This window comes from Triticum urartu, chromosome 2, assembly GCF_003073215.2.
Source record: "Triticum urartu cultivar G1812 chromosome 2, Tu2.1, whole genome shotgun sequence".
NCBI lineage: Eukaryota > Viridiplantae > Streptophyta > Magnoliopsida > Poales > Poaceae > Triticum > Triticum urartu.
Genome location: NC_053023.1, coordinates 583,153,603 through 583,176,133, shown reverse-complemented (window position 1 = coordinate 583,176,133; position 22,531 = coordinate 583,153,603). Strand labels below are relative to the sequence as shown.

Genomic DNA, 22,531 nt, shown 5'->3' with positions numbered 1-22,531 from the left:
ATTTCATCAAGCTCTGTCGTTCATACTCCTCGTCCAATGAACCATCCAATCCATCGTTTTGCCTATGAATAAATAAATAAAAACTGGTTAGACAATGTGTCGAACAAATAGAGGGCAAGGTGTAATCCGAGAGTTTTCAGACGTACCACGATGGCGTCTAGGCCGACGATGATATCTGTTGTGGCGAGGACGGATGGGAGGATTGTTGTGGCGGTGCTGGCGATGCTGAGGGCTCATAACGATGGTGGAGCCAGGAGGGGCCGGCGCGAAGGAGGGAGAAGAGAGGAAAGGAACAAGTGAAATCGGCTAGGCCAGGGGGGTTGGTGCAATTTGTGGGCGTCGGGTTGTCTGGTCCGATGTGACGGGCGTGCTCGGGCCTCCTCATACCCGCCTCAAATTTGGGGTAGATATGAGGGGTGCCAGTCAGCCCGGGCATTCAGGGCCGGTATGAGGAGCCCGTCTGGGCTGGGTTATTTTACCAGTCAGTGGCCGGGTCATCCGCCCGGGAGTTAGAGGCCGGTTTGAGGCACCCAGCTGTAGATGCTCCAACATTATCAAATGTGTATGTACACGTTCGAATGTATTCGCGTGGTCACCAAAACCATCATCATCATCATCAAATGTCCACAAACACATTCTCTCGCGTATAGGGATAGAGGCGGACATCATTTAACCGCACGCATCAAATATCTGCTACGAATCAAAGCAATCAAAGATAAATAACATAATCTTAAGCAATGAAAGATAAACATTCCATTGCAACAATAATTCAAATAAAAATATTATAATTCAAACGTACAGTTCTAAAATAAAATAGTTTAAGTTTGAATTCATCTTAGCCTGATGCATACATGTTTTAATTTTCCATATGAAACGCCTAAAAATGCTAAACAAGGTCATTTTGCAGTTGCTCATGAGTTCATCGATGTCGAATTTGATGATGCATTTAGATAAAAATCCACAAATGTTGTATGAATTTAAGAATATACTCCCTCCGTCCAAAAATACTTGTCATCAAAATGGATGAAAATGAATGTATCTAAAACTAAAATACATCCAGATACATCCATTTCAATGACAAGTATTTCCGGACGGAGGGAGTACAAATAAGAGGCACGGCTATGAACACAAATATTTAAGAGATGATCAGGCACTGTACATGAACGCATCCGGGCTCATCCACGGACATTCGAAGGTCAGATTAGAGGGCACAACTGTAGATGCTCTAGTCTTGCCCATACGAGTTGGGCTGTGCAAACCTCACCTATCAAATGGGCCGACGAGGTTTCGTGGGGTTTCTGGCCCTCCCGGGAATCAATCCTCCTGCGCCAAACGAGGCCTTAGGGGTCGTTGGAGTTGCCTAATCCTGCCCACACGAGTGGCCGCAGCAGCTTTACATTACAGTCAGCCGCGGGTAGTGAACAGGAGCAGACAGATACCACTGGCGCGTGTCGTGTATAAATATCTCTCCCTGACTCCCCGCCGTCCCACCCGCGGTCGGCCAGTCCCCGTTCCGTCCCGCCCCGGCGACTCCACCACCCGCCCCTCTCGCCTCACCTTCCCTGCACGCCCGCCCCAGCAGTTGACCCGCGCGACGCGCCGCCCGTCAGATCAGATGGACTACTCCAAGGAGCCGTCTCCCACGCGGTAATCAATCCTTCCCGCCTTCCCCGCGATTCGCCTCCCGCGCGCATTCTTGTTTCTGCCTGCGCGACCGGCGGCGATGGCTGACGCGGGCGGTGGCGCGTGCAGGGCGTGGTGGTCGAGGGACACGGTGGCCGTGGTGACTGGCGCCAACCGGGGCATCGGCCACTCGCTGGCCGCGCGGCTCGCGGAGCACGGCCTCACCGTCGTGCTCACCGCGCGGGACGGCGAGCGTGGGGAGGCCGCCGCCGCGCCGCTCCGCGACCGCGGGCTCCCCGTCGTCTTCCGCCGCCTCGACGTCTCCGACCCCGCCTCCGTCGCCGCCTTCGCCGCCTGGCTCCGCGACACCGTCGGCGGCCTCGACATCCTGGTACGCCACGCCACCACCTCCCCTTTGTTCTCCTCGCCTCCTCGCCCTAGGCGTCTGCATCTTCCCCGCACAAAGTCAAATCTTCGGAGCACCACCAAAGTTATTCCCACCTTTGCCATGGATGGATGATGGATCAGCCATGAATATCCACGATTCCGCGCACAGGCGCGCATCGTAATCCGTAGCGCTCTCGCTTTGCATCGGATCAGGCCGAGCCCGGTCCCGTTTCACACTGCATTATTGCGCTCTCTGTCTCGGACAGGGCACGCAACACAACACGAGCTCGCCAGCGCGTCGACCAACGGAATAAAAACGTCACGTCACTCTCAGGAAAGCCGCACGGAGTGGCAGGCGGGGTACGGCGGCGCTGTGTGCGCAGCGCAGTTATGGCGTGCGTCCGACGACCTTCCGTTCCCCGTTCGTCATCCGGGCGTCTGCGCCGCCGGACAGCGACGGCCGGCCGGCAACCAGGTCCGAGCTGACTACGATGTGTCGTGGTCTCGTGGAATATGTTAGATGGCCGGCACAGTACGCACCTACACCTGGTTGCTGGACTTGCTTGCGTCCGAGGACCAAACCCCAGCACCCAACCTGGTCAGGTTTTTCATGAACCGCACCACTCACAAAGATATTGCTTTTACCAAGTGTGCCTCGTTGACTTGGTCTAGGTGATAATAAGGTGCATCATCTACCGAGTTTACCGGAGTTCTTGTACTTAATTCTACATATTATTTCGCACTAAATATTCTAGTATCATGTGAATTTTGTCGACGTTTGCGTAATCATTATATATTCAGAGTTTCAGACATTTCTAGTTTCAACTGCTTGAGCTTATGGCTGCATTCTTTATTGAAAATTTACAAAAGCACAAGGGTCTTGCCCTTAGCCTTAGTTGCAGCAAACGGATGCTTTCTGAGCGAGCCAAGCCAAGGATACAGTTCATCACACTTTTGTTATATAACCCAAACCAAGCTAAGGAAGATTCTTTAATGCCAATTTTGTCAATGTTTGAGTAGTCATATATTCAGAGTTTCAGACATTTCTACTTTGAACTATTCAGATTTATGTTTGCATTCTTTATTGAGAAAGCACATGCGTCTTCCTTATTTTGACCGAGCCAAGCCAAGGATACTTTTCAGCACACTGTTGTCATATACTCCTAGGAGAAGAAACGAGCAGACTCTAAACAAAATGGTGGCCCCTAACAGAATGTATATTCAATTCAATGTTAACATACTCCCTCCGTCCCATAATATAAAAACGTTTTTGACACTTTCAGCACACTGTTGTCATATACTCCTACTTATATTATGGGACGGAGGGAGTAGTTCACTACCCCACTCTGGCATATTATACTTTTTTATTTTTTCTTTAGGTCTGAGCAGCTTGTTTTGGAACCCAGACTTTTCGATCACTTTGCTTAATAAAAGGGCTGCATGCATCACTCTGATGCGCAGAGGCCGGGGGTACTCCTCCTCTTCTAAAAAAAACTACCCCACTCTGGCTGAGTCCTGAGTTAGCACTTTCATGCCACTTATGGCTCTCCAACTTTGTTGGTCCATCCATGCCGTTAGGTCATCATCTGATGTGGTAAACTTTTCGAAAGCATACTTTGATAGTTGTGACCGGAGAGTGAAAGGCATCATACACCAGTCAGCACTCACTAGTGCTGTTTCCATTTCTAGCTCCAACACCAAAACCAATGAGAAAAAGGAAGTTGTTTCATGACCACGCAGATGTAAAGAAGCAAAAGGGCATGGCCTTCCTCCAACGCCAGAATTAATGAAGTTGCATCCCTGTCTGTCGATGTAGGTGAACAATGCTGCCGTGTCCTTCAACGAGATCGACACCAACTCGGTGGAGCACGCGGAGACGGTCCTCAACACCAACTTCTACGGGACCAAGCTGCTGACCGAGGCGCTCCTGCCCCTCTTCCGGCGATCGCCGGCCACCAGCCGGATCCTCAACATCAGCTCGCAGCTTGGCCTTCTTAACGTAAGTGCAAGCATGTTCTTTCAGATCAAATGGATGGTATCTCAAAGTTTGCAAACATGCCGTTGTGGGCTCGACTAGTCGATAACACAATGAAACTATCAAAGTGTGAATGCACGTGGCTAGCTACGTATAGAGACAGATAATTTTCAATTCTATCTCAAACCATATCGCAATCAGCAACGCCAGCAGCTCTACCTAATACCAGTACATTGTCCACTCACGCTCCACAGAATGCATATATGTCCAAATTAAGCCACTCCATTTGAAATACCTAGTCTTTTCTTTCCTTATCGTTGAAAGAGCAAAGGGGGGAAGGTGCAACGTTTTCTTTCCACAAAACTCCAAGTTTGCTTTAGCTCTTCTGTTTAAAGATTCTTCAACCTATATCTGTATACCATTCAATAGTACTGAGTTAAAAAAAAGTACAGAGTTAGGTGTTCAATCCTGCCCACCAGTATATTCTTAGTTAAAAGTGGATCATTCAAAAGGGACCACCCTCGCCTTTTTCTTCCTTATAAATTGTACAAGTTCCAAATTTTTGGTTCCTAGCTTGATCACATGGCAATTGGCAACATATGTCATAAAAAATGATAGTCTGTAAAACAATCATGCACATCTGGACAAGCATGGATGAATGGGAGGGGATTTTTGGGATCTGGATACACAGGAACCCACTTGATAAAATTTACCAAAAACATAAAACAGTACTCCCTCCGTCCCAAAATAACTGTCTCAACTCTAGTACAACTTTATACTAAAGTTAGTACGAAGTGAGACACTTATTTTAAGACGGAGGGAGTATAATATATCTTAATAACAAATGACCATTTGTGACCTGGGTAAAAAAAAGGAAAATGGTAGTGCTACAATTTAAGTTCCAAAGCATAGAAATGTGTTTTTTGGCTAAGCTTTAGAAAGTGGGTACACCTAAACCATCAGTCCATCACCATTCCAATATTTTGCTGGATGACGAGCAAATATAGTGTCAGCTGGCAGTTATGTGAGCTGTGTCAGAGGAACCACAATAGAGGCCAATCTGGTAATGGGTAAGCCGTCTATAGCGTCGGAAGTCAATAGGGTATGAGCAAATCTGGTTCAAGGGCATTATTAGACTGTTGAAACATGGCGGGAACATTCACAAGGGCTTGTCTGCGACGACTAATTTTGCAGAGACAGAAGCTAGTGCGCCCACTGCATGCTCGTAAGCTCACCTAACAGAAAAAAAAGGGAAGTCTCGGCACAGCCGTTTCTATACCTGCACTCATTTCGTCCCTAAGATTGTGGGAAACACACATTGGAACTACGGACATGCGTAATTGTACTACTTAATGAGTACAACTACCATGCCAAGAAAGAAGGGATCATGGAGGTAGAGTGTGCGTGCGTGTATGGGTGAGTGTACGTGTGTATGTATGAACGTATGTACTGTGTTAAAAGAAAGCGATCGACCGTATCTTTGATGCTTGGTGCTGTACGTTTACTCATGCGCAGAAGGTGCGCAACCCGTCGCTGAGGAGGCTGCTGCTGGACGAGGAGACCCTGACGGAGGGCAAGATCGAGGCCATGGTGTCGCAGTTCCTGGCGCAGGTCAAGGACGGGACGTGGGCGGAGCACGGGTGGCCCAAGGTGTGGACGGACTACGCCGTCTCCAAGCTGGCGCTGAACGCCTACACCCGCGTCCTGGCGCGGCGGCTGCAGTCCGGCGGCGAGCGCGTCAGCGTGAACTGCTTCTGCCCCGGGTTCACGCGGACCGACATGACCAAGGGCTGGGGCAAGCGCACCGCCGAGGAGGTGGCCGACTTCGGCGCCCAGCTCGCGCTGCTCCCGCCCGGCGAGCTCCCCACCGGCACCTTCTTCAAGTGGCGCACGCCGCAGCTCTACTCCAAGCTGTGAGAGACGGAGGATCGCACGAGTCCGATGGTGTTCGTCTGTACGTCCCGTGCGTGGTCGATGGTTGCTGGAATTCTAGGCGCCTTGCTGTACGTCCGTGGTGGAGTAAATATCTCGTTTCAGTTTAGCCATCGTTGTTGCTAGTTCGCTGCTGCTCCTACCTAAGTGTACAATAGCTGATAAATCGCTGGTGTTCTGCTCGTCCCATTGCTTTGGATCTTAACACGGCATGGATTCAAGTAGCGTCTCATTGCTTAGCCGTCAGCCCGTCACCAAGATTGTAGAGAACAATGTGAGCCCGTGTAGTGCCATTGTGCCATCTTCCGGGAAATCAAGCAGAAACACCGGCACTGTGTGTGTGGCAACGTCCCCTCTTGGCCAGATGGAGAATAATTTGGATGATCATATCATAGCAGGGGCCGCCTTGGCTAGAAGTAGGGCATCATGTTCGCTTCCTTGCTCCTCGGGAGATCGCCTGTATTCCGTTTGGCATTTATTAATATAAGGGTCAGAGTTTCGATGTTGTACTGATCGCTATGTTGATGTGTTTGTGCCCCCTGTGTAATGCAGTTTATGCAGGAGGCAGATCAAGCCAATACTTGGACATTTCTTTTTCACTTTAGCTATATGCAAGTCAACTGATTTTTAAATTGGGGTAAGCAGTGGTGGGGGCAACCAAATATGAGTAATGGGCCAGTTTTACTAGATATTTGGGCCATTTATCTATAAGCATTCAGAAGATTTTGCATTGGCTGGGGGGCGGCGGCCCAGGTTGGCCCAGCCGAAGCAATAATCCTACATCTACGTAAAGTCTACGAAGACTAACGTAACCTTCCTAACTAATTAACTTCGCCCCCCTGATTTTCAGGTGGGTGGGGCCCCTTCCTCCCCCTTCTCCAATAATAATTACACACGTTGCACTTCACGTAAAACACGTAACATTATTTACTTAAGTGTAACATTGCTCCAGCCGAAGTTCCGCCACTGTGGATAAGTTGATTATCTGACTGTTGGTTCCCTTGTTAAGATTTGTGCTATTTTTTTATTATGTTGTTTCATTGCTACTTAGGCTGGATTTTGACTTGCCCTTATTTAGGGTATGTTGTTTCATTGCTACTTAGGCTGAATTTTGACTTGTCTTTGTTTGGGTAAGTCGATTTTTCATTTAAAACCCATTACACATTGCCTGATTTTTTTTGTATGCATTTTTGCTTTTTGTTCTATTTATTTATTTTAGTTTTTTTCTACATGGGTAATTTTTACATGTTGGATGAGCGAAAATGTATACATGCAAGTGCTATACTGTATGTTTGTAAGTTATATTACAATATGAAAATTACATTGTTATATACTTATTATTTGCATATTAAAAAGTGCAACTTCGGTGCACAAGTTGTGTGAATGTTTTTTTAAGGTTTTCTCTTTCCTTCTTCATAAAGGGTAATACAAATGTCACTAACTCATCTTGTCTTACATAGCTTCACTATTTTGATTTTTTAAGTTTTCATTTTATTTTCTTTATTCTGTGAGGGTAATACCAATGCCGCTAATTCATTCCTTTCTAGGAGACTTCTTTTAGAGAAAGTACTATAGGTTTATTCTTACATAGTATTATAGAAAAAAATAGAATTTTGGTGTAAATTATGTGCAAGTTTTATCATTATTTGTTTTTAAATTTTTATTTTTCTTTCTTCCTAAAGCTTAATACTAAGGCCTCTAATTCATTTTTCTTAAAAACTTCATTATTTTGATTTTTTATTGTTCTTCTTCTTTAAGGGTAATACCAATGTCGCTAGTTTATACCATCTTACAAAACTTCTTCTCAAGAAACAATCACTAGTATATGCATGTTTTTGCATATGATAAAAAAGCAAAATTTCTGTGTAAATTGTGTGCAATTTTTATTTATCTATTTAAATTGTTTTCTTCTGAAAGGGTACTGCCAAGCCACTAATTCATTTTTCCTTAGATTTTTTTACTACTTTGATTTTGTTTTAGTTTTTATTTCTTCTTTAAGTGTAAAAATTACCAATGCCACTATCCTAAAAAAATACCAATGCCGCTAATTCACTCCTTCTAGAAAAGTTATTTCTTACGAAAATTCTACTGTTATAAGCTTATCCTTGCATATTATGAAAAAATAGTTTATGTGTATTTGTTTCTTTTTTTCATATTTTTCTTCTTCTTAAAGGGTGATACGGATGCTACTAATTCATTGTTTATTATTTTGATTTTGTGTTTTTATTTTATCTTCTTCCTTTAGAGAACTATACATATTATATACATGCCTATGTGTTTGATCATCATCCTCATGTGAATATTAATTGAACTCTAACTTCGCATATATAAACAACCCTCATACCGTAGTTAAGTTTCATTAGATCGATTGATCAAAACTTACACACAAAATATAATAGTATAACTAGCTAGCGTGTGTTTTCAGGCAAGGAATACGTATGTCTGAAGTATGCATCACTCTCGATGGTCGCCGCCGGCTAGTGCGCCCTCTTGTCAATGGAAAAAAAGATGTCCGGCAAAAATTCTAAATTCATTGTTTCTTAGAAAACTTTTTTTCTTTATTCATTTATAGTCGTTTTTGTTTTGTGTCTTATCATGTATCAGGTAGTTTTTAGTATGTTTCAAACCAAGCCTAAGTATCTGATGGGCTTTTGTTTTGTGGTTGCAAAATGGTGAGTGCTCCTCTAAAAGAAACGGCTTACCCAAATTGGTGCAAGTCAATTTTGATTCCGAGAAAAATCAACTTACTCAAATTAGTACAAGTCAATTGTGAGTCTGATAAAAATTGTATTGCCCATAAAAAAATTGCAGACGACTTTTTTTCCAACTTAAGGAGCCTCCTGGTACCAATTTCATTGCAACAATGAAACTAATAGTACAACACGGGTGTAATCTGATTCCGATGATTCATTTTTAAAGTTAGCTGACTACATGCACTAAACTACCACAGAGCTGAACGTTTGCCAAAACCTTCACCCAACTATCCTATTATTACATAAAAGCAAACCTCAAAAACAACTCCACCTTCATATGAGGGAGTTGATATGGGGTCTTATTTTTGAGATTGTGGAGATAGAGTGGCTTTAATGCATGACGTGGTATTGATGGCTTCGGCCCAAAGCTAGTAAGGAGATTTATAGTCATCACACATGGTCCTTGCCATCTCTATATGTGTATCATTCTTCTTGTCCGCCACACCATTTTGTTGAGGGAGTATGTCATGGCATATTGGTGTTTGATCCCCCCACCTCATCACTCAACAACTCGTCCATCATGTAATTCTTTAACTCATTGTCATTGTCACTTTGAATTACCATGATCTCTTGATTGTGTTGATGTTGAGTTTCTTCGGCAAATTTGATGGTATCATGGTTTTCATCCTTAGTCTTGGGAAAGAACACCCATGTATATCTTGTATAGTTGTCAAGAATGACAAGGCAAAAACCTTGTCACACCTAAACTGTCATAAGATGAAGGTTCAAAGAGATTCAAATGAAGGAGCTTAAAAGGCCTCGCCACTGTTATGATAGTCACTGTCTTATCCTTCTTCCATGTAGCTTGCTGGCAATACAAGCGGTACAAACTCACACTTGGGCAAAAATTCACATCTTTAGTTCGAGAATGTGCTAGCCCTTTAGAAGAGATTGTAAATTCTCATACCCACGTGGGCTAGCCTATGACACAATAGCCACCCCACATCGGCCTTGGCCATTAGTCATGTTACAAGATGTGAGCTCTGTTCCGAGAAATCATCCACATAAAGGTTGTCTTTAACATGCCCAACAAAGACCACTTTGACATTATCTCTTCTAAAGGTCGTCATATGAAATTCACCAAAATGAGAATCATAAGCGACACATGCCAATTGAATAGTGGAAAGTAAATTGTAGTGGAGGGATTGGATAAGCATGACTTTCGAAAGTGAAGCATCACTACAGATTACCACCTTTACCAAAACCAATACCTCGATGTTCGAGGAGGACTTGAGTGCATCTACGAACTCCATGAGCATATCCCTCTCCAAGATCATATTTGTGCATCCACTATCGATCACACATTGAGCTCCACCATATGTATAGTCCTACATGAATCAAGCCTTGATTACATGTACTCATTTCTTAATGGGCCTAGAGTGTTAGAAGCAAGTTTCTTAGGAACTCAAATAGTCCAAGCATAATCATCATAGTTAGTGCGCACAAATTTAGCATATGGGTACCCATCCTTACCTTTCATAAGGACATAAGATGGATTGTTGTTTCCGACCAAGTCATTGAGAGTAGCATTGTCCCTAATGTCATTACTCCCCCAACCTTTGTTGGGGAACGTAGCAGAATTTTAAAATTTTCTACGCATCACCAAGATCAATCTATGGAGTCATCTAGCAACGAGGGAGAGAGGAGTGCATCTACATACCCTTGTAGATCACGAGCGGAAGCGTTCAAGAGAACGGGGTTGATGGAGTCGTACTCGACGTTCGACGTGATCCAAATCACCGATGACCTAGTGCCGAACGGACGGCACCTCCGTGTTCAACACATGTACGGTTAGGAAGACGTCTCCTTCTCTTGATCCAGCAAGGGGGAAGGAGAGGTTGATGAAGATCCAGCAGCACGACGGCGTGGTGGTGGATGCAGCAGAATCCCGGCAGGGCTTCGCCAAGTGCAAGCGGGGAGGAGAGGTGTTATGGAGGGAGAGGGAGGCTCCAAGAGCAAGGCTACGGCTGCCCTCCCTCCCCCCTCTTTATATAGGGGCCTTGGGGGGGCGCCGGCCCTAGGAGATGGATCTCCAAGGGGGCGGCGGCCAAGGGGTGGCTTCCCCCCCAAGCCATGTGGGGGGGCGCCCCCACCCCTAGGGTTTCCCAACCCTAGGCACATGGGAGGCCCAAGGGGGGGCGCACCAGCCCACTAGGGGCTGGTTCGCCTCCCAATTCAGCCCATGGGCCTCCGGGATGGGTGGCCCCACCTGGTGGACACCCCGGCCCCCTCCGGCGGTCCCGGTACAATACCGCGACCCCGAAACCTTCCCGATGGCCGAAACTGTACTTCCTATATATAAATTTACCTCCGGACCATTCCGGAACTCCTCGTGACGTCCGGATCTCATCCGGGACTCCGAACAACTTTCGGGTTAGTGCATACTAATATCTCTACAACCCTAGCGTCACCGAACCTTAAGTGTGTAGACCCTACGGGTTCAGGAGACATGCAGACATGACCGAGACACCTCTCCGGTCAATAACCAATAGCGGGATCTGGATACCCATGTTGGCTCCCACATGCTCCATGATGATCTCATCGGATGAACCACGATGTCGAGGATTCAATCAATCCGTATACAATTCCCTTTGTCAATCAGTACGATACTTGCCCGAGATTCAATCATCGGTATCCCGATACCTTGTTCAATCTCGTTACCGGCAAGTCACATTACTCGTGCTGTAATGCATGATCCCGTGACCAACCACTTGATCACATTGAGCTCATTATGATGATGCATTACCGAGTGGGCCCAGAGATACCTCTCCGTCATACGGAGTGACAAATCCCAGTCTCGATTCGTGCCAACCCAATAGACACTTTCGGAGATACCTCTAAAGTACCTTTATAGTCACCCAGTTGCGTTGTGACGTTTGCGTTTGGCACACCCAAGGCACTCCTACGGTATCCGGGAGTTGCACAATCTCATGGTCTAAGGAAATGATACTTGACATTCAGAAAAGCTACAACAAACGAACTACACAATCTTTGAGCTAAGCTTAGGATTGGGTCTTGTCCATCACATCATTCTCCTAATGATGTGATCCCGTGATCAATGACATCCAATGTCCATAGTCAGGAAACCATGACTATCTTTTGATCAACGAGCTAGTCAACTAGAGGCTCACTAGGGACGTGTTGTGGTCTATGTATTCACACATGTATTACGATTTCCGGATAACACAATTATAGCATGAACAATAGACAATTATCATGAACAAAGAAATATAAAAATAACCATTTTATTATTGCCTCTAGGTCATATTTCCAATAGTCTCCCACTTGCACTAGAGTCAATATTCTAGTTACATTGTGATGAATCAAACACCCATGCAGTTCTGGTGTTGATCATGTTTTGCTCTAGGGAGAGGTTTAGTCAACGGATCTGCTACATTCAGGTCCGTATGTACTTTACAAATCTCTATGTCTCCATTTTAAACACTTTTACGAATGGAGTTGAAGCAACGCTTGATATGCCTGGTCTTCCTATGAAACTTGGGCTCCTTGGCAAGGGCAATAGCTCCAGTGTTGTCACAGAAGAGAGTCATCGGGCCCGACGCATTGGGTATGACTCCTAGGTTGGTAATGAACTCCTTCACCCAGACTGCTTCTTGTGCTGCCTCCGAGGCTGCCATGTACTCTGCTTCACATGTAGATCCCGCCACAACGCTTTGCTTGCAACTGCACCAGCTTACTGCCCCACCATTCAAAATATACACGTATCCGGTTTGTGACTTAGAGTCATCCAGATCTGTGTCGAAGCTAGCATCGACGTAACCCTTTACGACGAGCTCTTCGTCACCTCCATAAACGAGAAACATTTCCTTAGTCCTTTTCAGGTACTTCAAGATATTCTTGACCGCTGTCCAGTGTTCCATGCCGGGATTACTTTGGTACCTTCCTACCAAACTTACGGCAAGGTTTACATCAGGTCTGGTACACGGCATAGCATACATGATAGACCCTATGGCCGAGGCATAGGGGACGACACTCATCTTTTCTCTATCTTTTGCCGTGGTCGGGCATTGAGCCGTGCTCAATCTCGTACCTTGCAATACAGGCAAGAACCCCTTCTTTGACTGATCCATTTTGAACTTCTTCAATATCTTGTCAAGGTACGTACTCTGTGAAAGACCAATGAGGCGTCTCGATCTATCTCTATAGATCTTGATGCCTAATATATAAGCAGCTTCTCCAAGGTCCTTCATTGAAAAACACTTGTTCAAGTAGGCCTTTATGCTTTCCAAGAATTCTATATCATTTCCCATCAACAGTATGTCATCCACATACAATATGAGAAATGCTACAGAGCTCCCACTCACTTTCTTGTAAATGCGGGCTTCTCCATAAGTCTGCATAAACTCAAACGCTTTGATCATCTCATCAAAGCGAATGTTCCAACTCCGAGATGCTTGCACCAGCCCATAAATTGAGCGTTGGAGCTTGCACACCTTGTCAACATTCTTAGGATCGACAAAACCTTCCGGCTGCATCATATACAATTCTTCCTTAAGGAAACCATTAAGGAATGCCGTTTTGACATCCATTTGCCGTATTTCATAATCATAGAATGCAGAAATTGCTAACATGATTCGGACGACCTTCTGCTTCGCTATGGGTGAGAAAGTCTCATCGTAGTCAACCCCTTGAACTTGTCGATAACCCTTAGCGACAAGGCGAGCTTTATAGATGGTCACATTACCATTCGCGTGTGTCTTCTTCTTAAAGATCCATTTATTTTCTATGGCTCGCCGGTCAACGGGCAAGTCAGTCAAAGTCCACACTTCGTTTTCATACATGGATCCTATCTCGGATTTCATGGCTTCCAGCCATTTGTCGGAATCCGGGCCCGCAATTTCTTCTTCATAGTTCGAAGGTTCACCGTTGTCTAACAACATGATTTCCAAGACAGGGTTGCCGTACCACTCTGGTGCGGAACGTGTCCTTGTGGACCTACGAAGTTCAGTAGCAACTTGATCTGAAGTTTCATGATCATCACCATCAACTTCCTCTCTAGTCGGTGCAGGCACCTCAGGAACATTTTCTTGAGCTGCGCCACTTACCGGTTCAAGAGGTAATACTTCATCAAGTTCCACCTTCCTCCCACTTATTTCTTTCGAGAGAAACTCTTTCTCTAAAAAGGACCCATTCTTGGCAACAAAGATCTTGCCTTCGGATCTGAGGTAGAAGGTATACCCAACAGTTTCTTTAGGGTATCCTATGAAGACGCATTTTTCCGACTTGGGTTCGAGCTTTTCAGGTTGAAGTTTCTTGACATAAGCATCGCATCCCCAAACTTTTAGAAACGACAGCTTAGGTTTCTTCCCAAACCATAATTCATACGGTGTCGTCTCAACGGATTTCGACGGAGCCCTATTTAAAGTGAATGCGGCAGTCTCTAAAGTATAGCCCCAAAATGATAGCGGTAAATCGATAAGAGACATCATAGATCGCACCATATCTAATAGAGTGCGATTACGATGTTCGGACACACCATTACGCTGAGGTGTTCCAGGCGGCGTTAGTTGTGAAACTATTCCATATTTTCTTAAGTGTGTGCCAAATTCGTGACTCAAGTATTCTCCCCCATGATCTGATCGCAAAAACTTGATTTTCCTGTCACGTTGATTCTCAACCTTACTCTGAAATTCCTTGAACTTTTCAAAGGTCTCAGACTTGTGTTTCATTAAGTAGACATACCCATATCTACTCAAGTCATCAGTAAGGGTGAGAACATAACGATAGCCATCGCGAGCCTCAACACTCATTGGACCGCACACATCAGTATGTATGATTTCCAATAAGTTGGTTGCTCGCTCCATTGTTCCTGAGAACGGAGTCTTTGTCATTTTACCCATGAGGCATGGTTCGCATGTGTCAAATGATTCGTAATCAAGAGACTCTAAAAGTCCATCTGCATGGAGCTTCTTCATGCGTTTGACACCTATGTGACCAAGGCGGCAGTGCCACAAGTATGTGGGACTATCATTATCAATCTTACATCTTTTGGTATGCACACTATGAATATGTGTAGCATTACGCTCGAGATTCATTAAGAATAAACCATTCACCATCGGAGCATGACCATAAAACATATCTCTCATATAAATAGAACAACCATTATTCTCGGATTTAAATGAGTAGCCATCTCGAATTAAACAAGATCCTGATACAATGTTCATGCTCAAAGCTGGCACTAAATAACAATTATTGAGGTTTAAAACTAATCCCGTAGGTAAATGTAGAGGTAGCGTGCCGACGGCGATCACATCGACCTTGGAACCATTCCCGACGCGCATCGTCACCTCGTCCTTCGCCAGTCTCCGTTTATTTCGCAGCTCCTGCTTTGAGTTACAAATGTGAGCAACCGCATCGGTATCAAATACCCAGGAGCTACTACGAGTGCTGGTAAGGTACACATCAATTACATGTATATCACATATACCTTTCGTGTTGCCGGCCTTCTTGCCCGCTAAGTATTTGGGGCAGTTCCGCTTCCAGTGACCACTTCCCTTGCAATAAAAACACTCAGTCTCGGGCTTGGGTCCATTCTTTGGCTTCTTCCCGGCAGCTTGCTTACCGGGCGCGGCAACTCCCTTGCCGTCCTTCTTGAAGTTCTTCTTACCCTTGCCTTTCTTGAACTTAGTGGTTTTATTCACCATCAACACTTGATGTTCCTTTTTGACTTCTACCTCTGCTGATTTCAGCATTGCAAATACTTCAGGAATGGTCTTTTCCACCCCCTGCATATTGAAGTTCATCACAAAGCTCTTGTAGCTCGGTGGAAGCGACTGAAGGATTCTGTCAATGACTGCGTCATCCGGGAGATTAACTCCCAGCTGAGTCAAGCGGTTATGCAACCCAGACATTTTGAGTATGTGCTCACTGACAGAACTATTTTCCTCCATCTTACAGCTGAAGAACTTGTCGGAGACTTCATATCTCTCGACCCGGGCATGAGCTTGAAAAACTATTTTCAGCTCTTCGAACATCTCATATGCTCCGTGTCTCTCAAAACGCTTTTGGAGCCCCGGTTCTAAGCTGTAAAGTGTTCTGCACTGAACGAGGGAGTAATCATCAGCACGTGTCTGCCAAGTGTTCATAACGTCTTGGTTCTGTGGGACGGGTGCGTCACCTAGCGGTGCTTCTAGGACATAATCTTTCTTGACAGCTATGAGGATGATCCTCAGGTTCCGGACCCAGTCTGTATAGTTGCTGCCATCGTCTTTCAGCTTGGTTTTCTCTAGGAACACGTTGAAGTTGAGGACAACGTGGGCCATTTTATCTACAAGACATATTGTAAAGATTTTAGACTAAGTTCATGATAATTAAGTTCATCTAATCAAATTATTCAATGAACTCCCACTCAGATAGACATCTCTCCAGTCATCTAAGTATAACATGATCCGAGTTAACTAGGCCGTGTCCGATCATCACGTGAGACGGACTAGTCAACATCGGTGAACATCTTCATGTTGATCGTATCTTCTATACGACTAATGCTCGACCTTTCGGTCTACTGTGTTCCGAGGCCATGTCTGTACATGCTAGGCTCGTCAAGTTAACCTAAGTGTATTGCGTGTGTAAATCTGTCTTACATCCGTTGTATTCGAACGTTAGAATCTATCACACCCGATCATCACGTGGTGCTTCGAAACAACGAACCTTCGCAACGGTGCACAGTTAGGGGGAACACTTTCTTGAAATTGTTACGAGGGATCATCTTATTTAAGCTACCGTCGTTCTAAGCAAATAAGATGTAAAACATTATAAACATCACATGCAATCAAATAGTGACATGATATGGCCAATATCATTTGCTCCTTTGATCTCCATCTTCGGGGCTCCATGATCATCGTTGTCACCGGCATGACACCATGATCTCCATCATCATGATCTCCATCGTCGTGTCTTCTTGAAGTTGTCTCGTCATCTATTACTTCTACTACTATGGCTAACGCTTTAGCAATAAAGTAAAGTAATTACATGACGTTTATGTTGACACGCAGGTCATAAATAAATAAAGACAACTCCTATGACTCCTGCCGGTTGTCATACTCATCGACATGCAAGTCGTGATTCCTATTACAAGAACAAGATCATCTCATACATCACATATATCATTCATCACATCCTTTGGCCATATCACATCACAAAACACTTGCTGCAAAAACAAGTTAGACGTCCTCTAATTGTTGTTGCAAATTTTTTACGTGGCTGCTATAGGTTTCTAGCAAGAACATTTCTTACCTACGCCAAAACTACAACATGAATTGCCAATTTCTATTTACCCTTCATAAGGACCCTGTTCATCGAATCCGATCCGACTAAAGTGGGAGAGACAGACACCCGCCAGCCACCTTATACAACTAGTGCATGTCAGTCGGTGGAACCGGTCTCACGTAAGCGTACGTGTAAGGTTGGTCCGGGCCGCTTCATCCCACGATGCCGCCGAATCAAGATAAGACTAGTAACGGCAAGAAAATTGACAATATCGATGCCCACAACTACTTTGTGTTCTACTCGTGCATAGTAACTACGCATAGACCTAGCTCATGATGCCACTATTGGGGAACGTAGCAGAATTTTAAAATTTTCTACGCAGCACCAAGATCAATCTATGGAGTCATTTAGCAACGAGGGAGAGAGGAGTGCATCTACATACCCTTGTAGATCACGAGCGGAAGCGTTCAAGAGAACGGGGTTGATGGAGTCATACTCGACGTGATTCAAATCACCGATGACCTAGTGCCGAACGGACAGCACCTCCGCGTTCAACACACGTACGGTTGGGAGACGTCTCCTCCTTCTTGATCCAGCAAGGGGGAAGGAGAGGTTGATGAAGATCCAGCAGCACGACGGCGTGGTGGTGGAAGCAACGGTGATCTCGGCAGGGCTTCGCCAAGCGCTGGGAGACGGAGGAGTGTCACGGGAGGGAGAGGGAGAGGCCAGGGGCTTAGGTGCGGCTGCCCTCCCTCCCCCCACTATATATAGGGTGCCTAGGGGGCGCCGGCCCTAGGAGATCCAATCTCCTAAGGGGGGCGGCGGCCAAGGGGGTGCCTTGCCCCCCAAGGCAAGGGTGGCGCCCCCACCCCTAGGGTTTCTAACCCTAGGCGCAGGGGGAGGCCCAAGGGGGGGCGCACCAGCCCACTAGGGGCTGGTTCCCCTCCCACTTCAGCCCATGGGGCCCTCCGGGATAGGTGGCCCCACCCGGTGGACCCCTGGGACCCTTCCGGTGGTCCCAGTACAATACCGGTGACCCCAAAACTTTCCCGATGGCCGAAACTGGACTTCCTATATATAAATCTTTACCTCCGGACCATTTCGGAACTCCTCGTGACGTCCAGGATCTCATCCGGGACTCCGAACAACTTTCGGGTTACCGTGTGCTAATATCTCTACAACCCTAGCGTCACCGAACCTTAAGTGTGTAGACCCTACGGGTTCGGGAGACATGCAGACATGACCGAGAAGGCTCTCCGGTCAATAACCAACAGCGGGATCTGGATACCCATGTTGGCTCCCACATGCTCCACGATGATCTCATCGGATGAACCACGATGTCGAGGATTCAATCAATCCGTATACAATTCCCTTTGTCAATCGGTACGTTACTTGCCCGAGACTCGATCGTCGGTATCCCAATACCTTGTTCAGTCTCGTTACCGGCAAGTCACTTTACTCGTACCGTAATGCATGATCCCATGATCAATCACTTGATCACTTTGAGCTCATTATGATGATGCATTACCGAGTGGGCCCAGAGATACCTCTCCGTCATACGGAGTGACAAATCCTAGTCTCGATTCGTGCCAACCCAACAGACACTTTCGGAGATACCTGTAATGTACCTTTATAGTCACCCAGTTACGTTGTGACGTTTGGCACACCCAAGGCACTCCTACGGTATCTGGGAGTTGCACAATCTCATGGTCTAAGGAAATGATACTTGACATTCAGAAAAGCTACAGCAAATGAACTACACGATCTTTGGGCTAAGCTTAGGATTGGGTCTTGTCCATCACATCATTTTCCTAATGATGTGATCCCGTTACCAATGACATCCGATGTCCATAGTCAGGAAACCATGACTATCTTTTGATCAACGAGCTAGTCAACTAGAGGCTCACTAGGGACGTGTTGTGGTCTATGTATTCACACATGTATTACGATTTCCGGATAACACAATTATAGCATGAACAATAGACAATTATCATGAACAAAGAAATATAATAATAACCATTTTATTATTGCCTCTAGGGCATATTTCCAACAACCTTATCCTTCATCTTCTCCCTTTGGTTGTGCCCTTCTTGGACAAAGGCAATTATTTGAGGTTGGGGATGGGCATCTTTCCTTCTTCTTGTTCTGCTTGCTCTACTTCTGCTTCTTGGACAAGGGATCATCAAGTCCCCTCCTTGGCAAAGCATTTCTTTTGATTTCTTGATAGGTCATTTAAGCTCTTTTCACCCCAGATACAAGACACAAGGCCCTTCTAGAGTTGAGCTTCCAAATTCTCCTTCTCCTCAAGGAGTGATGCATTGTCGAGTGAAGAAGTATAGGCACCAAAGTTATATTAATTAATGGGAGGAGTGGCGCTGAGTGACTTAAAGACGATAGCGTGCGCATAATACTCGGTGAGAGCTATGAGCTCACCCTTGACAGGATTAGAGCTTTTCTCAAGGAGCTCATAATCCTCAACGGGTTTAACATGGTCAACTTGAAGATATGCATGTTTAGATTCTTCGATCGATTCCAGGGTTTAACAAAGGCGGCTACGACTATGAGACGCTGCTCCTTAGGAACATGTATATGAAGACTTTTCGACTGTCATCGATAGGGTTAGGCCGACTCCGGTATGAGAGCGGTATTATCTCGTTTGAAAAAAAAAGGCGTCCTGGGATTTTTCAAGCTGTTTGCCCGTGATTCTTTTTTTTTTCAGGACTTGTTTGCCCGTGACCGAAGAGTCCAAACGAGATTTGTTAGCGACGGCCGCCGCGGGGGGATCCCCGATTCCCGGGCTCAGAACAAGCCCACGGGCTTTGTTTAATCAGGATGGCCCACGCTTTAAAAAACTAGTACTAGTAGGAGCATGCTCTAGTTCGCTACTACTCCTAATTCCGGAAAGCGAACGCCGGAAGGGCCCACTCTACCATAGGCGCGAAAAGGTTAAGCTGGACGTGAAAGCAGGTGGGCCCGCTGCCGGCGCCGCTACATGCTAGTAGGAGTAGCACCACCACTAATCACACTAACCCCTCAAAAAAAAACCCACTAATCACACTATTCGTCGTTCACTGCTGACTGCTGAGAGACGAGACCAGCTTGGTCTGCTTTTCCAGCCGAAAAGAAGCGCAAGAAACATCAATCATGCACGCCTACAGCCTACTCGTACCACAATCCTTTTGTTTAGTGAGGCGGATTGGTTCAGATTATGCTATGTTATTCGCGGCGTGTAGAGCTGTTTGCACGCCAATATTGTAGCCGCCTCGCGCCTGCCCAAGCGTACCACACACCGGCATATAACTCGCTCTCGAGAATGTGGTGATTGCGACGGGTCGGCCGAACCTTCCTTCCTTGCCGATACACGGCAGCGCGTCAGCTGCCGGCCCAGCTCACGATCTGATCTTTCCTCGAAATGGCCGTTTCGACGGTGGCGCGCGCGCTCCCGAGGTGCGCGCACTGCATTTGCATGACGGGCCAGTTCGCGAGCTCTCGCCGGGCAAGGCACGCCGGGAGCGCGCGCGGCGCGTCGGTGTTTTGACCGCCGGCCGGCCGGCGGGCGCTGTCCGGTCTCGTTCTCAACGTTCGGCCCTTAATTGGGCTGCTCGTAGCACGTCTGCGGCGCCCAACGGCAGGCAGGGCTCGTATCCTCCCGGTTGTTCATACTTGATGCCGATCACACGTACGCGCATTTACCTCCATCCACTGAACCGATCCGATTAAATGCCTGGCCGAGGCGGCTCTGGCTGGCTCCCTCGCCGTCACGCGGGGCCCTGCGCGGGCGTTAGCCGTTGCGTCGGTTGCTCTTGCTCGGCCGTTCGTCCGGTACCTACCACAGCGCTTTCACTTTGCCGGCGGCCGGGCCGGGCCAGAGCGAAATGGCACGCAGCAAAAGCGAGATGCAGAATCAGAAGCAGAAACACACACAGCAAATGACACGAAGGCACCAAACGTCGCGTGCACCAGTAAAAACATCGCTGCTCAAATTTGTTCATGCGTGACATGATATCGACAACAACACAAGTGAGTGAGAGAGAACAAAAGGAAAACGACGAGGGGTGAGTGAGTGAGTGAGTGAACGGGAAGCGAGCAAGGGGAAGGAAGCTTCACGCCACGCCGGTGCTACGCTACCGACGCCCGCTTCCGCTCCCGCTGTTGCGTCTCCGCCACCGCCTCGTCGTCGCCCTCCGACTCCGACTCCGCCAGCACCATCCGGCGGAGCGGGCTGGGGCCCAGGCGCCGGCGCTTGGCCGCCGTGGCGTGCCGCCGCCGGATCACCTCCATCTGGTTCCGCCGCCGCGTGGCGCCCTCGTCCACCACGAACCGCCGCATCAGGTGGTCGTCCGTCAGCGACTTGCCGCGGAACACCGGCCGCCGCGCGGCCTCCCCGCCGCCCGCCGCCCCGCGGTGCGGCTCAGCGCCCGGCGGCGGGGCCACCAGCGGGCTGGCGTTGGCGTTCGCGCCGCACCCGGACGCCGACGCCGACGACGCGCGCGGGTAGCTGTAGCTGCGGCGCGGCGCCACGTCGCCCGGCTGGAAGTAGAGCGACGGCTCGTTGTAGGAGGAGATGGGCGCGCAGAGGCAGACGCGCGTGAACGACGCCGCCACGTTCAGCGACGACGACTTGCGCAGCCTCCCCGGCCCGGCCGGCGCCGGCGCCGCCGCAGCCTTGCCGGTGGCCGACACCCCCGCCGCCGCGGCCGCCTTCGTCGTCGTCGGCGCCCCCGCCGGCTGCTTCCAGATGAGGAGCAGCAGCTCCACCGCGCGCTGGTACCACGGCGACTTCTTGGACAGGCCTCTCGCTCTGCCGTCTTTCGATCTGCATGCAAGCCATCACGTCAGCCGACACCAACTCCAAAAATATCAAAACATGAGCGCGCGCGCACACACGCGAGCTGGCTCACAGGATCGATGGGACATGGGAGGGGGTGCGTACCTTGGTTGGTGTGTGTTCTTGGCCATGTTTTGCAGCAAGAGGTGGTGGAGGAACATCTGGGCCGGCGCGCGCGGGGAGAAGGCGGTGAGGAGTTGAACCGAGGTCACATCAGGCTGTCACATTCCCTACTGGCATGCGATGCGAGTGAGAGGATCCATGGTCATGCGAGCACTGGGGCTGGAGTTAGTTAAGTTAAGGCCTGGAGACGAGGGGCAGTTTGGTCTCGTTGCTCCGGGCTGCACTTGGAGCAGTACACCGCAGGAGCATGTCGAAGTTCTCTGGAGGGAATAAGGCTTTTTTCAGGGGACCATTCCAAAACTTTGTTTTTTGAGGGTGACCATACCAAAACTTAACTCCGGAACAGGAAGACCCAGTATGTACTCTGGGCCTGTGGTGGGGCAGGGAACTGAATTACCACTGAAGATTTGATGATGGTGCTATGTAACGTCACACTGAAAAGTGTGTGTGCAATGCAAAACATACATACGATTGATGTACCCTGTTCACCAAGTCCGCATGAGCCGTCAATTTTTAACTTAAGGTCCAATGGCTGGTAGGAGTGTTACTTACGTTCAGATTTGACAGTGTCGTGGACATCATGCCTGAGGGTGCCTGATACGCTGATGCCTATATTTAAGGTGAGGGGCTATTTTTAAGGTGCCTTTCACTTCTGCAATTTAGGAAACAGATTATAGCGCCCTT

The 22,531-nt window shown here is 47.4% G+C and overlaps 2 protein-coding genes across 3 annotated transcripts; one reads left to right on the top strand and one right to left on the bottom strand.

Moving 5' to 3' along the window:
- Positions 1-1,436: 1,436 nt before the first annotated feature.
- LOC125538933 ((+)-neomenthol dehydrogenase-like) lies at positions 1,437-6,428 on the top strand. 2 transcript variants are annotated; one of them, XM_048702248.1, is made up of 4 exons: positions 1,438-1,647; positions 1,753-2,014; positions 3,827-4,009; positions 5,501-6,428. In XM_048702248.1, exons 1-4 carry the CDS (start codon positions 1,616-1,618, stop codon positions 5,900-5,902), a joined length of 879 nt encoding a protein of 292 aa, XP_048558205.1. In that variant the 5' UTR covers positions 1,438-1,615; the 3' UTR covers positions 5,903-6,428. The 2 variants fall into 2 exon arrangements, with proteins under 2 accessions (XP_048558206.1, XP_048558205.1); XM_048702249.1 differs by having other exon boundaries at positions 1,437-2,014.
- Positions 6,429-20,846: 14,418 nt separating this feature from the next.
- LOC125533697 lies at positions 20,847-22,266 on the bottom strand. The gene is made up of 2 exons (XM_048697064.1): positions 21,830-22,266; positions 20,847-21,712 (listed from the first exon to the last, which is right to left on the bottom strand). The coding sequence occupies exons 1-2, from the start codon at positions 21,883-21,885 to the stop codon at positions 21,016-21,018; spliced, it is 753 nt and encodes a 250-aa protein (XP_048553021.1). The 5' UTR covers positions 21,886-22,266; the 3' UTR covers positions 20,847-21,015.
- Between the last annotated feature and the right edge of the window lie 265 nt (positions 22,267-22,531).

Excerpts from the sequence above, each read along its gene's own strand:
- LOC125538933 (XM_048702248.1), top strand. The coding sequence starts at position 1,616 with ATGGACTACTCCAAGGAGCCGTCTCCCACGCG. Across the intron at positions 1,648-1,752 it reads AAGGAGCCGTCTCCCACGCG|GGCGTGGTGGTCGAGGGACA; the intron begins GTAATCAATCCT and ends TGGCGCGTGCAG. Across the intron at positions 2,015-3,826 it reads TCGGCGGCCTCGACATCCTG|GTGAACAATGCTGCCGTGTC; the intron begins GTACGCCACGCC and ends CTGTCGATGTAG.
- LOC125533697 (XM_048697064.1), bottom strand. The coding sequence starts at position 21,885 with ATGTTCCTCCACCACCTCTTGCTGCAAAACATGGCCAAGAACACACAC. Across the intron at positions 21,713-21,829 it reads AAGAACACACACCAACCAAG|ATCGAAAGACGGCAGAGCGA; the intron begins GTACGCACCCCC and ends GCTTGCATGCAG.